This window comes from Chenopodium album, chromosome 20 (genome assembly GCF_948465745.1).
Source record: "Chenopodium album chromosome 20, dcCheAlbu1.1, whole genome shotgun sequence".
In the NCBI taxonomy this organism is placed as follows: Eukaryota; Viridiplantae; Streptophyta; class Magnoliopsida; order Caryophyllales; family Amaranthaceae; genus Chenopodium; species Chenopodium album.
Genome location: NC_137853.1, coordinates 11,031,715 through 11,046,011, shown reverse-complemented (window position 1 = coordinate 11,046,011; position 14,297 = coordinate 11,031,715). Strand labels below are relative to the sequence as shown.

The 14,297-nt window shown below is 34.5% G+C and overlaps 1 protein-coding gene across 2 annotated transcripts; it reads right to left on the bottom strand.

Moving 5' to 3' along the window:
* Positions 1-548: 548 nt before the first annotated feature.
* On the bottom strand, positions 549-12,650 carry LOC145599007 (protein TIC 56, chloroplastic-like). Of its 2 annotated transcripts, none has more exons than XM_081655419.1 (6): positions 11,830-12,650; positions 5,615-5,812; positions 3,241-3,523; positions 2,761-2,923; positions 915-1,118; positions 549-820 (listed from the first exon to the last, which is right to left on the bottom strand). In XM_081655419.1, the coding sequence occupies exons 1-5, from the start codon at positions 12,518-12,520 to the stop codon at positions 918-920; spliced, it is 1,536 nt and encodes a 511-aa protein (XP_081511545.1). In that variant the 5' UTR covers positions 12,521-12,650; the 3' UTR covers positions 549-820; positions 915-917. The 2 variants fall into 2 exon arrangements, with proteins under 2 accessions (XP_081511545.1, XP_081511544.1); XM_081655418.1 differs by having other exon boundaries at positions 549-798.
* Positions 12,651-14,297: the final 1,647 nt, after the last annotated feature.

Here is a 14,297-nt window from a genome sequence, read left to right as displayed (position 1 = left end):
GCATGCTAACTCTTTCCTTTTTATACGTAAAATACTAAAGTAAGGGGCTTAAAAGATAAGTATGTGTCCTCCTAAATATTTAAAAGAAAAAGAATAATAAAGGACATGTGTATCGAAGAAATTGTCTGATTTAGCTCATTGAACCAAGACTGACCATTTAAAACATTGCACGTGGTGCCCATTTACAGCTCCTGCTTCTATCCCATTTTCCCAAATGGTCGGTTTATTTTCATATTTATTTCACGCTTTCTCGTTTTCAGAGAGATTAAACAATGAAAAAGAAAAGATGGGTAATTGTGTGAGAGAAGATAACCAAGATACCATAATACCCAGTAAAATAAATAAGTTCGGATAAAGGTTAATGCGTTTAGATATGAACATAATGAGTAATCGTCAAAGATTGAAAAATGTGGCAATGCCATTGTTGGATTTTTACTATTTGTTCATCTTAAGAAAGAATACTTGCATAAAGATCATCGTTTTATTATGGAGAACAATGGAAACAATTGAAAAAAATGGACATGGAATCATGCATTGGCCATTAAATGTAAGTTGTGCTGCAAAGTGCAAACCCTGTCTAAATAATAGCAGAAATCGCGATAGACCAAATGATAAAATTAAATAGTAAAGTATGATATACAATGAGGAAAAGAGATGATTACAACACTAAGTACAGGGAGATCTGATTGACGAACCCTTTCCTACGAAAAGAGACCACCAAACTCAGCAGCAGCTAAAGAAAGATCACTATCATCTTCTGTTGAATTTGAAATTAAGTGAGTATTGATTTGATATGATCTGCAAAATAATGCCAGGATAACTGGATAAGCATATGTTAATCACTCCTTAAAACCAAAAGGATAAATCCAATGGACAGAAATACATAGGTCAAGAACTGCAGGGTGGGAAGATACCTGTTAAGGGTTATTACGTTTATATCGCTCAATGTATGCTTCTGTCTCAGCTTCCTTCTCTGCTTTTCTGCTTAGCTTCCTGTTTTCTTCTCTTGCAGTAGCTTCTTCTTCAACTTTCTTCATGACTTCTTCAAAACCAGGGATTGTACGATTTAGTTTTTTGTATACCTGGAAACTCAGGTCCTCGAACACCTTGAAAATCCTCTGCACATTCACAATATTGAAATTAAATTAATGCTACAATAGGTTGAACAGGAATAGCAGTCATAAATGGATACATTAGATAAAGTCGAAAATAGGCAACATGAAAGCTGAGTTTAAAATTTAGGGTCAATACAAGGTAATTAAAATTGCATAGCACAAAAGTAGTGAAGCAGACTTCATAAATAACTTTTTCCTACCATTTTTAGTTTGATTTGGGTTGGATTTTATAAGAGTAATTTAGAATGATCACTTATCTAGTTGTCTTCAATAGATGGAAAATCTATTTCCCCATATTACAACAGAAGTTGCATTTGCAGTTCCAAATTCCTCTCAAAAAATTGCTCTCTTTATTAGGCCTGCATATGACAGCAAGACCAGCCTATCCCCATCAATGGAAGTAAAAGCCCAATGGAACTGAAGGACTACATAGGCTGAGGCAATGATTTTTTTGTCGTGTTTTCCTTCAGGTCAAAACAAAAACAAGAGGGAGATGAGCACCACAATGGCCAAGCCAGTGGCTCCAATGCTCCACAGCCGACTCCAGGTGGAACGGTAAATGAGTACAAGTGATTTAATCATAAGCCATCACACTATTTTGGGAAGAGAAATTCTCATTGGTAACCATGTATGATAGTACTTTCTCTTTGGTAAATTGAAAAAAATACACTTGTATCAACTGTTAACCCTCTATCTTTTACCATTATCATTCTTAGCAGTGGCTAACATTCCTAAGGTTAATTCTTCTCTTATCTTATTTTAATCCTTTCTCAGGTTCTCCTCTCCCCCCACCCACCTCATTCAGGTCTGCAGTTGCTATCAGCGTTCCACTAGCTGCTCTTTATTTTTTATTTTTTTTGGCAGTAGTGAATGCTGAAACAAAGACTAGTCTCTTTTTCTAGCTTTTAAAGCTAGATTACGAGCTCTAGTCACATGGATTCTAGGGACAACATTACAACAGAAATAGTCTAATTGTGAGATAGTAAAGGATAAATCTCTTGCCAAGCCACACAGTTCTCTTGGTGCATGTAGTAAATTTTTGACCCCTTCCAAGACAGCTAGCTGCTCATTGTTGTGTCGTTGAGGTTTATCATTGCGTCCGGTCTAGAGTTGCTAGTTGCTACACATGTGCCTGTGTCGCTGCACTTATTATTCTCCAACTTAATGTTGGATCAAGATATATACGGAGGATAAATTGGGCTGTTTATTAATGCATTTGAAAATTAATTGAAAGAAATGGAAGTTTAATGGAAGATAATAACCATGTAATTAGTATCATAGGGCATATACTTAGTTGTACCATTAACCATTGTTAAAAAATTAAGTTAATTTGAAGCTTTAATCCTCATTAATGCTATAAATGATAATACTCAAGAACATAGGTTTATCACAGATGTTAAGTTTTTTTTCCGATTAAAAAGTACAATGAAGATGACTTTTCTGGACCGCTTAAAAAAGTACTACATATATGTGACTATAAAAGTACTCATTTACAAACTTAATGGAAACTCCACTGTAGCTGCTGAACCAATATGTTAGGGATATAGGCTCTAACGTTGTTGCTGTATGCAAAACAAGTTCGAAATAGTTTGAACTACTGTATAACTTGCTCAAGAAAAGAAAACATTGCACACGAAGGACATACCTTAACATCTCTGTTCCAACGCCTTATATATGGAGGACCAGTTGTGTAGGAGCCAAGAGGCTCACGATACCATTCTCTGCCATATGTAATTTGGTCCATGGCTTGTTCTACACTTATTACCTCCCAGGGCCTTAAACCAGGGATGGCTTTAGCCAATTGCAGCCTGCCTCACAAAAAAAAATTTATATCACACACCCATCAACACAGCAAACTAAAGTCCAAATTACAAAAGTAAAGATTCAAAGGAAACTTCAATTTAAGAGCCAGAGAAACTGGTTATGGTAGGAAATAATCATCATCAAGATTATAAGTTGTCAACAGCATAGTATAGCAGTAAGATTCCGCTTACAATTGAATACTAACTGAGCAATTAGTATCTAAGTTTTGGTGCCTCAAATGTAAGAGAGTGTTCAGACAGCATTTTATCAATAAAAGCAAACTTGAAAATGTTTCAATAACAATGAGATAAGAAATAAACACCTTAGATGTTTTGGTATGTATTTGTTTGGCATGTGATCAGCTTCCAATATTGTTGTAAGCTCAGAACCACTAGCCCATAGAAAGAGAGCATGACTTGGAGTTCTTACTCCAGGCCAATAGCCGTCATTAGCTTCAAGTACGGCTAAATCACGCTTCTTACTTTCCATAGCCTCCTCTTGCAGTTGCTTGTAGTTTTTCTTTTCAAACCCCTTTAATGGAACCCAAGGAGACATTCCTTTCTGAAGCTTATGAAGAAATGCTGTAGCAGCTGCTCCAAACCTGACTGAACAATGCAAAACAAGACATAGATCAGTAAATAGATACAACTAGGATCTCAAGAAGAAAAGCAGTACAGCATATCAGACATCTTCTCTGTTGATATTTCATACTGGAGCAACTTTTTTCATCTTTAATTTAGATAATTTTGATGCTTAATATGAAGTATCTTAGTAGAAGTGTAGCCAGTATGTTCATGTCTGACTTTTGAGCCCAGAGGCCTTAATAAACTGCATCTTTGAGCTCTAACAAAAAACTGTGCACTTGTTATCTCTGTCTATGTCCGTTTCTCCTACCAGTAAAAAAGTGTAATGGTTCTTTCCTCCTACCTGTATCTGGACTTTTGAATTCTTATAAAACTCTAAAAGTTCTCTTTGCATTTAGATTCTTGAGTTCTTTAAACAGACCCTAAATTTCAATTTTTAACCACCTTTACCTTTAAACTGCCAAGAAAATATCTAGGCAAACTTATTCATCTTAGGGTAAAGAGTAGCTTGCCAAGAAATTATATAAAGAAATGGGACGATAGATATAAACAGTGGGTTATTTGGTCATGACCAGAGATAAGAATGGGAAAGTTCATGGTTACACTTCATTCTTTTTCCCTAAAGTGGCTCTACCAAGTTAGTCAAAACTCAAAAGTATAGTTGGACCTTTTCATTGAGGGAAAAATGCCAGCCTTTTAGCCAGCAATCTCAACTCAAGTCCTGGACCAGCCAGTTCCGGTTCAATGGGGCTTGATCAGCCCATGGCCAGCCCTAGGCAACAGAATCACAACCATAGAAGCACTTTTCTGCATTTGTTCGACTGGAATTATAACTGACTTGACGGAGCTAGGTAAAAAGGCAATGTAATAATTGTTACAGGCTTACAGCTTGAGATGCCTATTTAGTAACCAATAGATTCATATCATCAATTAATGTGCTTTACTAGTAGAGATGAATGCTGCATAATGGTAAGAAGGGAAACAAAATTTGGGAGAAAACTGCAAAGAAACATCAGAGATGGTGAGAATAGGGAAAGAAGAGAAGTAAGGTCAAATTTATAACATCCTTGTTGAATGCCAACCAAAATGATGTAATTCAATTCCCAATACATGCTGTAGCTAAAAATGTACTTCCTCCATTTCTTTACAGTTGCAACACATTCTTAAAATACACAATCCTTCTCTTTTTAAAATTTTTACACCAAAATTTCATTAACAACAAGAACATGTTATTGCAAAAAAAGGTACAAAGCAGCTACATGTACAGACAATTAAAATGAGCTGGAACAAACAGTGTCATCTATGATCTTATGCCATGATTTTTGCTGCTTGACTGTTCTTATCTACACTTTAAGAATAAGCCAGTCTCATATATCGCCTCTTATTAGATCATTATAGTGTCACTACAGGGCCAGGGGGGAAAGGGAGTTTTTGGAAAACGTATTTAGTTAATTAGTTATTAATCTATAAGACATAAATACACTTCTCCTCATATAAACCAAAATATGCCATAAATACAGCCTTTTCTCTTAAGAAGTAAGCTGGTGGAATGTAAAGCAATGAGTCAGAAAGTCTCAGGTCAAGACAGAAAAACTTTCTATGTTTAATTGTTTACAGCCTATGGTGGTATCAATTGTGATATGGAAAATCCTAAAATTGGGATGAAATGATGAATAGCAGGCTCTATGCACTATAAGCCATTATCAAATAATAAATCTGGAATAAGCCTCCTAAATATGAGTCTCCCACCTCTAGTAATGGTTTGAAGTAGACTAATATTATCCTTCATAGAATATTCATGGACCCAATGTTCCAATCACTAAACAATGCCAACATAAAATAATGTTTTGCAGCTGTAAGCTAGTAACAGCCACACAGCACCACTGAATCCCATCAATATAGTCTGTAAGTTAATGTGTGTGAGAAACAACAAAACAAAAGTAAACAGGTGTGAAAGCTGCTGAAACAGCCAGTCACACAACACCAATCCCATCAGTATAGTCCGTAACTCGCCAACATTTTATGAACAAGATAGCAAAATGCATTTACTGTTGAGATAATACTTAATATTGAAAGGCCATTAAAAAGATAATAGATTGAAAAGTAACAAACCTTCCCAAGTAGCAATTGCTCGCTCTAAGCCATAAATCATGCCTATAGGTGCCCACTCATCCAGGTCCTCTCCCCAAATGAAAGTATTTTTATCAATTATCCCTGCACCCCATGCAGTTTTAAGTTGAATCAGCTCACATGGTCCTCGTGTACGACCCAATCGATCCTTGTAGAACCAGCCACCAGTCTTCATTATAACTATAAACATGAATATATCATTAGCATTTCCTGAAATAGTAATGAATACTAGCACATCAAAAAAAGAACTATGGTTGGTCACGGAAAACATCGCCAATTCTTCACACGAAAAGTAATGAATGTAACAAAGAATAAATTATAATACAATACGTCCCTTTTGTACTCTGAACCTATATCTGGCCTCTGGTTGTGTTTGGGCCTTTGGCCAAATTTAACATGTTAATCATTTTCTGGTGTTTAGAAAAAAATAATAAAAGTTGCAAATAATATAAAGTTGAGCCTTCTGACACTTTTCTATACATCACAAACCCAATACGGAGTAATTGCTGACACTTGCTACAATATCTAGAAACTATTTTCCACCTTTCTTGATTTTATATTGGTCACTTTCTGAGAATTTTCTTCTTTCCAGAAAGATTAAACATAAAGTGCAAAGAACTTCCAGTCAGTTGCAACATTGCTTGCACAGTCTGCACGCCTTACAAAACTATTCTCAGCTGATGAGCAATGAGACACATCCGTTTCAACTTTACCTCCCATCTTTTGATATCAACATATCACATATTTGGAAGCACTTAGCACATGAAATATCACAAGATCTGCTTAGTGCATACTCACAAGTCTCATAGAACTCTTTCAATTAATATATTTTCTTGCTTTTTGAAAATTAAATCGATTTATTCCACCAAGTCTCCCAGGTTAATAGGAGACTGTAGGAAGCCCACAACATATTAGAAGAGCCTAAAGAGACATAATACTTCCTAACATCTTAAACTGAATTTCCCATTGTGTTCTAAACTTCTTTTTAGTGACATTAATGTGGAAGGATTAGAGACCAATGAGGTTTTGGCCTAGTGATTAAGATGGAGGGCCTTGTGGAAAGTTCAGAGATTTTTAAAACCAACAATGTGCAATCACAGGTAAAGCCATTAAACTCATTAGTTGTCTCATTAGTTTTTACTCTCAAACTTCTGTATATCAGAGAAATAATGAACAAAAACAAACAACTATTGCTCCTAATTTGCTGCAGAAAGATGAATTTTTGAGGTACATCATCTCTGCAATTCGTTCAGGCAATGTTTGTGAGAAGACTAGGTACAGGAAGGAATATTTTTCCAGAAACTTGTTTCTAGAAAACTCTTTGTTAGATTTTCAAGGAGAGAAAAATGTTCTTCTTCATGGGTGAAAAGCAACTTCCAATGGAGAAAAGGTTTTCCTCAATGAAGGGAAGCTGCACTTCCTCTTCCTAGACAAAAATATACTCCGTAACAAGAGGATTAACAAAGCCAAATGTGATAACCTACAGCATATGCAAAATTCAAAGATAGTCCGGCGCACAAGCCCCATTAAGTCAGCGTGAGAACCAATCTGATAATCCTATCTTCACAGCCAATTTTCCATAGCAATCAATTTGAAAAAAAATAGAATATAGGTAGTCAAAGTAAATCCAAAAAAAATACAGTAAAGCTACTCATAATGAGCAGGTGGCAAGAACATATAAAATTAATACAGAGGTTGTACTCCATATAATATATACAGGTATAATGACACTGTAACAAGACCAATGAATCCAAGAGCATAGAATCGACATTGGTGCCAATAGTGAGTGCTAATGCTTCCAGTAGCTATATACGATCAACAATGCCATTGAACCAAAAACATCGATATTGTTGTTGTAACTTTAACGCCTTTTTTTATTATTATTATGGAGAAATCAAGATTATGAGGACTTCCATAAGCAAAACATGGTCTGAATGATATGATAAGCAATGCAATTCCAATGGCATTGTATGATATGATAAGCAATGCAATTCCAATGGCATTGTATGACATGATAAGCAATGCAAATATAAACTATCAAAATCTATAACCCTTAAAAGCCAAATTGGTGAAAAAATGGGCTCTTCATTCCTATTCTTATGAACAGTGCTCTTCCCCTTTTACCCTTAAAAAAGTCCCTTAAAAAAGTCTAATTACTCTTTTCTCCTTATGTAGGTGTCCCTTGGAGAACTGCCACATGCATGCTCAAGCTTCTCCTCTTTGGCTAGCTCAATAATAATTAAGGAATTTTTAAACCAAGCGCGCGCATCGATAATTGAAGAAAATGGAAAACCCCTTTTAATTCATAGATCAAACCTCCCAATTTCTAATCGATCACCAAACATTAAAAATACAATGGTGATTTTTGCGAAAAGATTCACAGGAAAGGTAGCCATTGTTACAGCTTCTACTCAAGGAATTGGATTTAGCATCGCTGAACGACTTGGTTTAGAAGGAGCTTCTGTTGTTATTTCTTCTCGTAAACAATTTGAATTGGAGATGAAATTGGAATCGTTTGATTTTGATATCTTTTGTTGAAATTTGTCTCTTATTTCCTCTGGTCTAATCATTATGTGAAATTCTGTAGTTCTTGGGGTTTTTTAGCTTGAAATTGAAAGTGGGTTCATTTGGTTTTTGATTTGTTTTTGATTAAAAAAATTTGTAGTGGAGTTTTGTCTTTGAATTTCATCTGGGTATATTAAATTTGATGACTTTCAACTAATTTTGTTGTTCTTGATTATTTTAGCTTGAATTTGTAAATGGGTTTATATATTTTTAATTTGAGCTTCCAAAATTGGTTTATAGTTAAATTTGTCTCTTAAATACATCTGGTGTTCATCAACTTTGATGACTTTTTGTAGTTCTTAATTTTTTAGCTTGAATTGTTAAGTGGGTTCATTTGCTTATAATTTTGATTTGGGTTGTTGCAGAAAAATGTGGATGAAGCAGTTGAGAAGTTAAAGGGTTAAGGGAATGATGTTTTCAGTATTGCTTGCCATGTCTCAAATGCTCAACAAAGGAAGAATTTGATAGATAAGACTATAAAGGTGCCTTTTTTAATACCTTTATTTTTATTTAAGACTATAAAATTGAATACTTGGTAGTTGATATGCGGGATGTTCTATGTAAGACTCCAAACAAACTCATTAATTATTTTAGGTTGTGGCATTGTATCAAACATACTTGTTTATATAGGAAGTTCCACAAGTCTTCCAATTGTACTGTTTTGGGTTTAAAGTCAACAATGAACCCGTTTGGAATTGATGGGAAGTCTTACACACACTTATAAATTCTGTGGTCAGTCAATCTGACAAGGATTGTGCTTGATGTGCTCTCTTTGCCCCATATGTGCAGTAGGATTAGGTGATTCAGTGATTGAGTTAATCTGATTTAATGGTTATCTTTTTTGGGGTTTAGAGTAGGTAGAATGTGATTGAGTTAACTTGATTTTGGTACTCTTTCTCTTTCCTCCATTTTCAATTTTACTGTTAATTTTAATACTGATCACACCTTTTTTTTTTCATACTGGAACTGTTCATGAACTAAACGGAAAATTAGCTCCCATAATTGGCGAGATTCAGGTATTTTGATTTTATTTTATTTTTTTGGAATATTGGTAATTTTTGGTCTGAACTCTGAATTCTGGATCTTTAAGTTACTCAACGCAAGCTTTAGGATGAATTAATGGTGATCCTAGACTTTCAACTTTTCAAGGTATACTCTTTTTCTAATCTTTGACGATTGCCCATTCATGACCAGGTCATTGCTTTCAAACTGTTGATGAGCTGACCTAAGATGATATCAAGGTATACTCTGTATTTCCCAAACACATGCAAGTGGTACGAGAGAGTTTCCCAACATCTCATCGTGAGGTTTATAACCGATTTTCGTTGTTTTCCTACCTTCCTAATTTGCTCTTATTTTTAGGAATTGTGAGTAGCATAGAATATGGAATGACAATGATTAATTAAGTGGACTGATAATACGGATTGGAGGATGTAATTGGTAGTCTAATTTTCCCCCTAACTAGGCAAAACATGTGACTTTGATTTTGGAAGGAGTTTGAATTGCTGAAAACCTTCTACAACTTATCATCAGTGTGGATTAACATCATGCCCTCATGTTGAATACTTAGCCTTAGATTCTAAAAGTCTTTGCTTATGGATCATCATACGCTGATATGTGATAAAAAAAAATCTCTTCAGTTCATTGATAATCCACAATGAATGGCTCCAGAAATTGTTTAAGGAAGTCGATTTGGTGGAAAGGTACGTAAGATGTCTTCAGATTTAGTATATGTATATAACTTTTACAGGGGTTCCACCTATACTGCTACTTCGTCTATGTATATGTCATTGTTATATTGAACTCAAAATCAAACTTACACTAGGTTCAATTCCGTTCTCGAATTATGTTTTTTTTGCTTTGGTTAAAGTCAAATGATGTATTTACTATGTGTTGCAGTGTTGAGCACTCATCATTAATATCAAGTTCATACCTCATCCTATATCTATGCTAATATCCTATCATAATCCATTCCATGTTCTGATTATTCATTTCCCTAGGCTGTTTTTTGTTTAGTTTTCATTTTGTTTTAGTTTTATATGTAATTCATGCTGACATTGAGATAGAGCAAGTGGCTTCTTTTCTTTTCTTTTTTTTTTTTTTTTTCATTGAGAATTGTCTTCTCTCTTTCATATTACCTGAGTTTGTTATCCTTACTAATAGGCTGTATACTTGTATTGCATCAACTTAGTACAGTTATGCTAGGATTGGACTTGCTACACAAAGGGAAGCATGTTCATGTAAAACCAAAACAAAGGTACAAGCTGCTCTATACATGATTGTGGCTGTGTGAAACAAGAGCTGATCATTATCATTGTTTTTCGTAGAGGCTTTGTGAACTCCAAATGTTATCCTTTTAATCTATGTGCTTGCTTCCCAATCTAATATTTTATTGTGTTTTTAACGCTTAAGGAGATAAGAGAGATGCTCGGATGAAGTCGATTTGATCCTGCATGGTGGAAGCCAAAGAAGAATTCTATGAAGACATACCCTGTCATTTAAAGGGATTGGACTGACTGTATTTTATTTTATTTTATACATCAAAATCTGTAATCTTTTGCAAAATTTCAATTCTTTTCAGAGAATAAGTGTCGACAACTTATCCATTGCTTATGTAGCAGGTTAATATTAATGGTTTAAAATTTTAAACTATTATGATTGAGCTATTTAGATTAGAGTTGTGCTTTGTTGTAGCTAGCAGTACAACTGAAGTTTGTTCATTAGAAGCGGTGCGGATTGCTAAACTTTGAGAATTATTTTAGCACGTATACCAACTTCTTTTTTTTTTTTTGGACAACTTCTCCTTTGTTTTGATGGCTCTCAAAATTATGCCAAAAGAACTTTTACAGGGGTTCCACCTATTTTGATACATGTATGGAATAACTTTGTAATTAAATTACTTCGGAACTAAAGGGATATATTAATTTTTGTCATTATTGCAATGGGCTATTTTACTTGAAAAGTTACTTTAAAACTGTACATATTCATAATTAATGCTTTAAAAAAATGCATTCCTTCAAAAAAAAGAAAAATGCTTTAAAAAAAAAAAAATTGATTTGAATGTTTTCTTTTGGCTGACAAACTTTTCAACCTATGCATGATTCAATTTTACACAACATACTTATATTACACGATTTGTAAACACCAAAGCACTAAAATCAAAGTTTCTTCAATGAATTAATTGGCCAAGAGTATTGGATTTGGGTCTGCTACAATTTGCATTGGTTAGAGTTTGGGCTATTCACATACTCAGTCCTATTAAACAAACACATTCTACCTAATTAAATATATCCATCAACTCAGCAAATTGATGCCCCTACTTACATCCCAAATGTTTTTCATTAGGAAATTAAACACATTGACCAATTTAAAGTGTTGTTTTATAATATTATCAAAACATTCAACTTGCCGATTTGTAGCCGATTTAACTATCCCGATAAACAAAACGTTGCGCGTGCACCAACACTAGTTTACTAAAAATACTCTAAGAATGAAAGAAATCAACTGAATTTCCGCTACTAAGGACAAATTCATAATTGCAATTCAACTTAACACAGCAAAATCTCAAACTAACCAAACAATTTGCAATGATACATAAACAAACAAAGCAACATTGAACAAGCAATACTCACAATCATAATACCGCTTTTCGAGCCGCTTATACCCAATAGCCTGAGAAACATCAATCGGTCTACTCGGCGGATACGGGCGCTGCCGGAAACCCCATAGTCCAAAAAAGAACTGCTTAGCAAAATCCCAAAACTTATCATCCGACTCTTCTTTAGTTTTTATAGCTTTCCTAGGCATTGGCCTTCCATCTAACCCAATAACATTAGGAACTTCCTTCCAAAGCTTAGCATCTTCACTCCTATAAGGTTTCTCATTCCTCTTAACCTCAAATTCATTATAAGCATCAGCAATTTCTTCAGCCCTAGCTAAAAATTGAACTAATGGGTTACTCCTAAATTCTTCCCACCATTTTTTATTCTCTTCAATTTCTTCAGGAGTTGGGTTTTCTTTGGTTTCAAAAACTGGGTCTTCATTCAAAATGTTATCAACTTCTGGGGTGTGTCGAACATCGGGTAAATTCTCACATTCCCACCAAAATTGTTCAAGCATTTGTTGGTATTTTCCTGGTTTTGAGGGTTCTTCATTTGGTTTTGGTTTCTTTGAGTCGGAAAGAGAAAGGGAAGAGAAGAGGGGTTTAGGAGGGTTTTGGGAGATTGATAGAGAGAGAAAATTGGGGAATGAAATTGGGTGAGGAGGTTTTTCGAACCAGTGGAAGAAGTGCTCACCAAATGGACCTAAGTTGATTGAAGCCATTTTTGGAGGTTTTGGTTATGGAGTTTTCTGGGTTTTCTGGTTATGGTGTGACTGAAAGAGAAGAGGAAGAAGAAGAGGGGAATTAACGGGAGAAGATAGGCATAGGCTCGTGAGGAGGAAAATGGAGTGGGCTTTGAAAGTTGAAGCTACATGACCAAGTTGACCCGAATCATTAACCCAATTCTTTGGGGAGGTTCGGATCGTAATTTAGGCTTTGTTTGGTTCAACTTATTTTGTTTGGTTCAACTTATTTTGTCTGAAAATAAAAAATAAAAAACTTATTTAAATGTAATTTTGGCCGAAAATTTTCATATGCAAATGATTATGAACCGATTTTTAAGGTAAATGGGTACTGACAATTTGTTGAAGTAATTTTTGAAATTTGAAAATGGTTTTTGCTACAGTATTTTATTTGTAGTCTTGGCTTACCCCTCTCTCCTCTAGTCCTCCCTAATTCTTACGATACTCAAGTGGAATTCTTACACACATCCAACCATAATTCTCAATTTATAATTTTCAATTCCAATTTAATATTGAATTGGATTTTAATATTGTGTTAATTAATAATATAGGGAAAAGGAAATTCAGATGAAAAAGAGCAAAAATATTTATCATTGTATTCTTTAAAAAGTTGATATTTGGAAAGTTTGTAATAAGGAGAATAAGTCATTTTACTTTGACCACTTGAATATTAAGTGAGTCGAACTTTTAGAAGCAGAGATATTATGTTGAATGTAAATTGCTAACGGTAGGGTTGTTTGGCATCAATGAACTTTTCAGTTTATTCGTTTTTTGTAGAGTTATAGCCCATACAACTTATATAAGTCATTTGTAACTCAAAATTTAGTCAAATTTGTAATTGATAATTATAAAAAAATAAATAAAAAAAAAAGTAATTAAAAAAATCTTATATTTTTCTTTCCAATTTTCAGTTAAAAGAAGAGAATTGAAAACGAAAAGGTGATAACAAAAAGCTTGACATTAATGGGGGCGGACATGGGCCATTTATCTAATGAAATTATAGTCAACAGTTAGTGTTGGGAATCGTGCTGGAGTATTAAAAAATAATTTTATTTTATTTTATTATATAAGCTATAATTCTGTAAATTAACAAAGGTGACATAACTGGACGACCTTTACTCCATTAACACTTCATCTCCCTTCACATCCTCCGCCCCATCGTCTTCTTCCTCCCTCAATCCACACCGGTGTTCCATTGAAGGAGCCAGAGCTTTCCCCCACCTTTTAATCTTTCTGTCCTCATCCAACGACATGCCGACCATCATCATCGGCGGGTTTGTCACCGATACCGCCGATCTAAACGAAAACCCTAAAGAAAGAGGGAGAAATTAATGGCAAGGGTAGGGGTGACTTTTCCCTCCATTTAAGCTTCTCCCTGAGCTTGATGACTAATTGTATTGAAGTTTTTAAAATTTCCATTGACGTTGTCAAATTCGATTTCCACTATTAATGGCTTTCCTTGAGTTTCACGGTGTTAAGTTTTGAAATTACATATTTATCCATAATTAAATACGCAAATGGATAATAATACCCATAGATAAACACTTCAAGTTTGTCATGAGGATAAACTTGTATTTTCTCAATATTAACAATTTTATTTAATGAATCGCTATAATCCTTAGTGGTTCTTTAAATAAGATTGCTAACGTCATTCACAATCCTTAATTTGAAGCCGCTAACATCTTCAGCGGTTTTAAGTTTTTAAAATTATACTCCATACTTAGAGGTGATCAAAATAAACCCGACTCACTAGTAT

Excerpts from the sequence above, each read along its gene's own strand:
- LOC145599007 (XM_081655419.1), bottom strand. The coding sequence starts at position 12,520 with ATGGCTTCAATCAACTTAGGTCCATTTGGTGAGCACTTCTTCCACTGG. Across the intron at positions 5,813-11,829 it reads CGAAAAGCGGTATTATGATT|TTATAATGAAGACTGGTGGC; the intron begins GTGAGTATTGCT and ends TCATGTTTATAG. Across the intron at positions 1,119-2,760 it reads GTTGGAACAGAGATGTTAAG|AGGATTTTCAAGGTGTTCGA; the intron begins GTATGTCCTTCG and ends GTGAATGTGCAG.